Source organism: Glycine max, chromosome 2, assembly GCF_000004515.6.
Source record: "Glycine max cultivar Williams 82 chromosome 2, Glycine_max_v4.0, whole genome shotgun sequence".
Classification (NCBI taxonomy): domain Eukaryota; kingdom Viridiplantae; phylum Streptophyta; class Magnoliopsida; order Fabales; family Fabaceae; genus Glycine; species Glycine max.
The window spans coordinates 41295778-41304633 of record NC_016089.4 but is presented as its reverse complement, the minus strand read 5'-3'; the positions used below and the strand labels follow the sequence as shown (position 1 = coordinate 41304633).

The following is an 8856-nucleotide window of genomic DNA, read 5'->3' as shown; positions in this document are numbered from 1 at the left end:
AAATGCAAAAGTCAAATTGCATTTAACGATACACAACAGGGATTTTCTTATGATGATATAATAAAGCCAAAGATTATGTATCATATGTATATCATGTCATGGCATGTATGGCATGGATTCATGGCATGCATAAGGAAACAAAACCAACAACCATAAAAAAACAAACAGGTGGACGAGAAACAAAAATGGATGATTATTCTAGAGCGAGAAAAAAAAAGTTTTTCTCATGGAATCCGGACGCAAAACATGAACGTGCATATGATGATTATTATATCGTGATCGAAAAGAAAAAAAAATAAATTTCTAAACTTACAATCATAATTATAATTGCAAAGATAAAATCCCAAAATAAAATTAGGGTTCATGTAACAAAATAAAATAGGTATAACACAAACCAAATAACTTTAATTCCCAATAATCTAACAATAATGGTGGCTCTGATACCACTTGTTTGGAATTTTAGGGATCTTAATAAAATACCAATAATCACCGGAAACACATTACGTTAGATTATTAAGAGGGGTTGTGAAAAATACTTGGATCCATGATAAGCAGCGGAATTGATGAGTCTAAGAAACTATTAGTTTTGTGTTCTTCCTCAACCAAATCACTGTTTTCCTTTTGGGACCTTAGGTTTCTCGTCAGATGGGGAGAAGAGAATACAATTTCTGATTTTGGTGTATTGGGGACCACAACCTTACTTAGGTTTTAACCTGTTAGAGTTCTCATTATTCCCTAACGGGTCAAACTAGTTTCCGCTTATCAAGCCCATATTAATTTTTTATGATAGTCCAATAGGCTCATCAAATTAGATCACTTTTATTGAGCCCATAAATATAAATAACAAATATAAATGATAAATATAATATGTAGCCCACACTAATTAATTAATTAGGAATTATAAAATTCCTAACACAAAATATAGCTCGTGGAACTTCGAGATTAAGAGAAAATGGAAATTTGGTGTTGAATGCAATGAACATAGGTACACATTCAACACCGATTTCAACATCATATTCCCTTAAGCCCTAAGTCTAAGTCAACATGACAAATGATATATCAATTTTGATTCTTTATTGGAATAAAAATCGAGTTTTGTATCCTAATTTTTTATAATAAAAAAATCCCTATTTGACGTTGAAAACAAGCTGGTTATGTTTATTTTATAGTAGTTTGTCTCATGATCTATTTGTGCTCCACAATGAGTAGGCATTAAGTAAAGGATAAATAATCACTTTTATCTCTAAATGTGTAATTCGCTGATAAATGCGTCTCTGAAAGATGAAAATACAAAATTTAATCCCCGAAGATGTAAAAGGTGCGACAAATATATCTGACCTGTCAATAAAAAATAATTGTGTATGATTTAAAAAAAATAATTTAAAAATCAACAAACTTTTATTATTATAATTTGTAATTTGATGTTATTGCATATACTAATAGACATTCATATTTTATTATGAAAAAATTATAAAAAACAATTAAATAAATTATGTTTGATTAAAAAGAAACAATGATTTTCTTATTGTTTTACAATATTTTTTTCTGTGTTGATAACATTTATTTAAGAATTAACAATCAAATGATTAATTTTTTTTTGTAGTTGAAGAAAAGTAACAAAAATTTGCCAAAACAATAAAAATTCATTTTCATTAGTAATATTTTATGCATGTCTCAACCGTTGATGAAACTTGAAAATTATATAACAAAAACAGACATTTACCCGTGTGATATAGCTCTCCCAAAATTCGGTTGCAATCATTATAAATTTTTCAATATTATAATAATTAGTCACAATCTATTATTTATTAACGTCCAGATATATTTGTTGCATTTTTTACACTTTTTGGGGACTAAATTTTGTATTTTTATCTTTCAAGGATACATTTGTTAGAGGAGTAGGAAGACGAAAAGTCAAAAAAATATTATAGGACAAATATGTCCTTATGCTGACAATTAGAGATGACCACATCGACAATCATTTCAGTGACAAATTCGTCCCTATATGCACGTAGGTTATTTCATTAACGAATGGATGAAAGTTAATGATCAGATATATTTATTGCACTTTGTACATTTTGGAAGACTAAATTTTATATTTTCATCTTTTAATGACATATTTATTAACAAATTAAACATTTAAAGACAAACATAACTATTTAACCTTAAACAAAACAATCATTTTCAAGTCATGATCTTACTCATGTTGTGTTTGTGTATGATATGGAATATGGAAAGATGTTGACAGAAAATCTTCTAGGGACTAACACATGACCTTCTCGACCATAAATACAAAAAATAATAATTAGAACTTTGCACCTTCATTAAATTATATGACCGAGTTATTAATAGAATATAGTGCATTCGATGTAAAATAGGTATATAAATATCAACAACAAATAAATGAAATTCATATAATTCTACGTAAATCTTTTTCTTATCACATAGCATTATTTATTTAATTATCATATTTCCTTCCACCTCTTACAATACAAAAATGAAGTATAATCCCTCGTTGATTTCTCTTCATTATCAATCCGTCCATCATAAATTCATGATCGTAAATCCATCATTATCCGTTGATTACTATTATAAGTGAAATTTTGCCGTCAGGTTTTGCCTACGACAATAGAATAGAATTTCAACATAATAATATGATTCAACCACTCATGAGATTTGGAAAAAACAGCATACCTACTTTTCTGGTACATTAATTGGGTATGAAGTGCAACTCAAGTCATCCTCATGCAAATCGAGACCAACTGGGCTTAAAACTCAAACAACTCTGTTCCCTACACAAAAACAGTTATATAAATTAAAGCAAACTCATTCTACAATTTAAGAGTGCCCTCTGTAGTTTGTTTCCCTTCTTTCTTTCCACGCACACTCACACTAAATGGCAATTTCTGTTGCTTTAATTTTGGGTCTATGTTTAGCAATGAACATGGCCCTGCCGACAGGTGCAGCTACCCACACGGTGGGAGACACCTCAGGTTGGGCACTCGGTGTTGATTACAGCACATGGGCTAGTGGCTTGAAATTTAAAGTTGGTGATAGTCTTGGTAAGATCCTTTTTTGTTTCTTGCACAAAATGCTCCCATGAGGAGATTTGATTCTTCTAAATATCATTTGATTACACACATGATCATTAAAAAAATTAAATATGTTTTGAGTTTTTTTTTTTTAATTTGAGTTAAAATCAGTTTTAGTTTTTATAATTTGAAAACAATGAGATGTTGTTCTATGTATTTTTAATAATAGGTGAATTTTGTCTCTCTTAATGGAACTTATCATTTTTGGCTTAGGGATGAAATTCATCAATTATGAAAGAAAAATATGAATAAAATAATTGATTTTACTAACATCACATCGTATGAAATAATGTTAGAAGATTTTAATCCTTTAAATGAATACAACATATTAGTTTTTGACTCTAAAGTAAAAAATATCGTGCGTTAAAAACAACTAATTTTGAAATTGCTCTATGTAAAGTGCAAAAAACAACTTGAAATTACTCTATGTAAAGTGTAGAAAACAATTCCATACTTTATTATCCACATATATAGATAATTTTAGCATCATCTAAAAATTGGTTTGGTTTATCTTAATTAAATAAGATATGTTGCTCTCATTTAATTCTTACGTATAAAAAGAATATCATTCCAAACATGCACCTCATTAAATATTCATGTGTGACAGTTTTCAATTATGGGACTGGTCACACGGTGGACGAAGTAAAAGAAAGCGATTACAAGAGTTGCACAATGGGCAATTCACTGAGCACAGACAGCAGCGGCGCCACCACAATCACCCTCAAGACCGCCGGCACTCACTACTTCATGTGTGCTGCTCCTGGCCATTGTGACGGTGGCATGAAGCTTGCTGTTAAGGTAAAGGCTAAAAATGCCTCTGCTTCTGCTGCAGCACCTTCACCTGCAAAGGAATCACCTTCAGAATCTGATGATGCCAAAGACACACCCACTACTCCTACCTCCACCACCAATCCTAAAACTTCAACATCCACCACCCCTTCAACTGAAACCTCCACTACTACTACATCTTCTTATACGTCATCAGCAATTGGCGGCTCACCGATTGTTGCTATGTTTGTTGTTTCTTGGATCTCATACTTGTTGCTTATGATGTGAACTTGAGAGGAGTCAGGACATAGGTGCTTAATTTCGGGGTTTCTTTGGTTTTCAATTTTATTCTGTTTTCTTCTTTGATTCAATTGATCAATTCAGATTTTTGCTATGAGTACTATGAGTGATATTTATTTAATACATGTTGCTCCCATGTTATTGTTCATCATAACTCATATAGTGTATAACTAAGGTAATTTAAAGTTTAAAATGATTATAAATCCTGACATCCACGTGACATCAATCAGAAAAGTCACTAGTTCTATGAAAAATAAAATTGATTTATTAAGCAAGGTCTAGGATCTCCACATATGAAAGATATCTCCTCTTTGAACTCCATTCTCCTCTTTGCATATCCAATACTTTACTTACTACCAATAAATCTTTATTTCCATGCATATTTTAATTATGATCACCTGTGTTTGTCGGACAATTTGGCCTTCTCCAATCATGGTCTTATCACTCTTTCCTTTTATCATTCAATTTTTTTCTTATAAACTCTTAAAAGATAACTTCATCAATAATTATTTTTAAGAAAGAACTTTATCAATTATTCTTTTCAAGACAACAAAAAAAATTATCGAGTGACTTAAAATTTAAAGAACAAAAAACCAACAAGAAATATAACAAGATGGATAATAAACACACCAAAAAAAAAAGATAATGAATAAAAACATCATAAGATCATATTTAACAAAGAAAACATAGATTTCTTTCAATTCACAAACAACAACTAGTGAATATGTTGCTGATGAACTCTTGAATCCTCTTAGTTTTTCTTACAACTTTTTTAATTTATTTTTTTTGTACAAATTTCTTTGTTTCTTTTCGAATAGAACTCAAAATTCAACTAGCCATATGTTGTTGACACAAAGAAAATGACATGTAATGAAAAGACACAAATGAACAACAAGAAATTACAAAAAGAAATAAACAACCATGAAAGAAACAAAATAGAATGACACAAGAAATAAACAAGATGAACGCAGATTGAAGAAACTGGATTACAAAAAAATTTATAATAGGATTGAAACAAAGAAAAACTCAAACTTAAATTTTGAAAGAGTCAAAGCTATGAGGTCAAATGACACGAAGACAGAAACGAAATGTATCATCTTGAAGAATTTGATATTAGGAATAGGTTTACTTTTTTTCATCGGCAAAGAAAATATATTAATACCCGAATGAATACAAGAGAACAGTGCAAGATCTGATAACAGCAAGGGTTATAGAGTATTTATAACAACCCGCTATAAATACTAGATAAACCCACAAATCAGATCCATCAGCTGGAGTAAGTTACAAACAGGAACAGTAAAACAATACATACCAGCCAAATGCCTACACCTAAGGAGTAAACCATACTTGCTGCAAAAATCATGCATAGCTAATTAACTTAGCAGAAACAAATATGAATCCCACGTGATCATTCCTACAAGCCAGGGAATTAAGTTGATGGCCCATTTAGGCATGTGCTAATGTTGCTCGTCCATTGTACATAAGAGAACTTGAACGAGGAAACATGTTGAGTGAGTCATGACCACACCGTGAAGATAATATCATCAATCAAACTGTTCTTGTTTAAAGATGCATGATGGCATTCCTTTTCCTCCACACACAAAAAAACACCGAACACCAAATAGTCAGCCACCAAACATTATTTGATCTAGTTGAACCCATGCTTGTATTTTGCCAAAATAAATCATGAATAGACAGAGGGAGTACCGTAGCAAAGCCATCTGCACTCCATGAGTTCACTTCTTTCCATATTGCCGAGACCACAGCGCAGGAATTGGTTTTCTTTATTTGTAACTTTCTTTTAGAGAAGTATGTTGAGACTATACTCAATTTATTGAGTTTGTTTTGCTCTTTAAATTTGTTGAATTTATCTTCAAGTCAAGTTGTAGAAATGAGATAGACAATTCTTCAATTAAACTCTAATTTAGCTAAGTCATATTTAGCTTTCACGTTCATGATTAAACTATCAAAATCCTTTTTCCTTCTTTTAGCTCTTGTTTTTGTCAATAAGCCTTCCATCTTTCATCCATTGTGAAGGATCTTTGAAATTATTTGACATTCACATATTTATATCATCATGTTTAACATATTAAAAATAATACCAAGACATAGTGTAAGCGGTTTTAGATAATATAAATGAAGTGTTAGGTTTAAATCTTATTATCACAATATTGAACACAAAAAATTAATATCAATTAAGCATTTCTAAAATTATATAATTTAACAATCAGATATTTTAGTTAATTTTTATTTTTTTTATTAGTTAAAAAATTTATTTGACTGATAAATATTTTTTTAATAATTTTTTACATAATACTTCAAATAGCTTTTTCTAAAGCGCTGAATTCAATTTTTTAACCTTTTCTATTTATTCTTTTGTCTTCCTTAAATATGAATTAGATGATAGGTTTATATCTAATTTTTTACTTTTAATATTTTAATATTAAACTATTTATTTTAACCATTACTCTATTTACATTTTTTTCTATTATTTTTAATATTATATTTCAAGATATTTTAACCATTAAACTAATTAACTTAATGAGAGTGCAATATCTACATAAAGTATGCTATTTTTACTTTATTTTAAGTCTGATTGAAAATATTTTAATATACAGTATATGATGAATATTAAAAGATACAATGAATTAACTAATTCAATAGCTTTCATATATCAACTAAAAGTATGTATCAAAAAAAGATATCAACTACAACTTAGTTTTTTATAGTTAGTTTTGTTAAACAATAATGATATTTTTTTTAAAATTATTTAAACTAACAAATAATTGCACAATATTTCGTAAGAAAAAACAAATAATTACATAATAAAAAAACTTATTTACTAAAAGGATAATTGCACAATTCCAGCATTCGTTTAATTTGTTAAAAATATGATACTCGACATAAAAAAAATAATAAAGGAAAAAATAATATACGCTAGGAAAATTTTTTTATCTTATATATTGTTGGATGAATAATGAATAAGAAAAGTAAAATAATAAAAAATTTACTAAAATACCTAATATTAATTATCTTAGTATAATTTATATCATATTTAATATATTTATCGAAATAAAAAAGAGAGACAAAGATTAGAATGGGAAAAAAAATATGTTGTTTCCTTTTTAAAATAATTACTTAGTTACTATTTATTTGTTTATTAAAAAAAATGCAAATATAGATATATCATATATGTTTCATTTTAATACTTTGGGGCAAAAAATTATTACATGTAAAACTTAAATATTTTATAATGTTATTGTCTGCTTAATATGTATTGTTTCCTGATTTTTTTCAAACTAAATATAAAACAAAAATATTTATCATAATTTTTACGAATCGAACGCATCCCTAAATCAATAGAATAGAATCAAGTAAATGTAGGAAAAATATCCAAAAAGAATAAATTATTGATTCGATAGACGGCAACATTAACTAAGTTTAGGTGTAAGCACTAATTCAACAAGTTTTTGAATTAAACAACAACGTTATCGTACTTGATAACATGCATTAGTCAACAAATTATAAAATATGCTCTTTATCTCCACACCAGTGAGAAGTGAGTAGTGACCACACGACTAGCTGGTTAAGGCCCAAATACGCATTACCTCTTGTCCTTTTCAGCGTTCATTTTCTTAGTTTTAGTTTTAAACGCGTTAACATTTTTTAATTTTTTGTCTTCCTATCTAGTAGTATTCACCAAAAAGAAGTATTATTTTCTATTTTCACGATTTTTTTCCAAAACATACAGAAAAAAAATTATATACCTAAACATATAATTTCTCCCATTGTTTACTAAAACATACAACTTTATTGTGCACAATATAAATTCGGGTTGGGATCCAAATTTATACTATTTTTTTAAAAATCCATTGAGAATTCGAGTTTCCTTAACCAGAATCCTTGACGTAATTTTTTTAAGAAAAAATATTTTTTTAAAAGATTTAAAAATAATATAAATAAAAGAAATTAATAAAATTAGAGAATATAATAAAGAAGATAATAAAATTAAAGAAAAATAGTAAAACACACTCTGAAGAATTTTTTCTAATTTATATATAGTGTGAAATTAAATACATTGACAGTAAACAAAATAAAAAAGAAATTTAATTTGTTTGATTAGAACTTTTGAATGATGGGGATAACTATTTTTTGAATGGCCTATTAGCTTGCACATTGAACATTTTGATTGACATCTTTCTCTCTCATCCATATTAGTCCATATTCTTATTGATTTTGATTGACCTTTTTTATTTCTTCTCATGACTGGATTGACACATAATTATGGTCAATCATCATAGTGGCGCATGACTGCTAACGGAACTTTGTAGACACTTGACACGTAATCCAATGTGTATACTAGATGAACATATGCAAGTAATCTATATTGATGTGCTTACATGCATCAATGACATGTGCACATGGTATGTGTAAATTTTGAGGCTTCCCATAATTACATGTTCTATAATCCAGCCTCACAGTGAATTTCCCCATTCAACGTCTCTTTCTCGAATTGACTCTTTCCTCAACTTGAAACCGAAATCTTTGGCAGTCAAATTGTTGAACAAAGTGAATGTTGGACTTAGTTTCTTTTTCAGTGATGAACTTGACCGCAATGAATGTGTAAACTTATTTGGAGGCAATCATTGCATCAGCTTGAGTCCCACAGTCAAGGAAATATTTGTTTAACTTCTCA

At 28.7% G+C, this 8856-nt stretch overlaps 1 protein-coding gene across 1 annotated transcript; it reads left to right on the top strand.

The window, feature by feature from the left end:
• Window positions 1-2835: 2835 nt before the first annotated feature.
• LOC100305666 (uncharacterized) lies at window positions 2836-4308 on the top strand. The gene is given in 2 exon segments (NM_001248050.2): window positions 2836-3062; window positions 3700-4308. Coding segments are annotated over 2 exon segments (615 nt in total). The 5' UTR covers window positions 2836-2896; the 3' UTR covers window positions 4149-4308.
• The last annotated feature ends 4548 nt before the right edge of the window (window positions 4309-8856 follow it).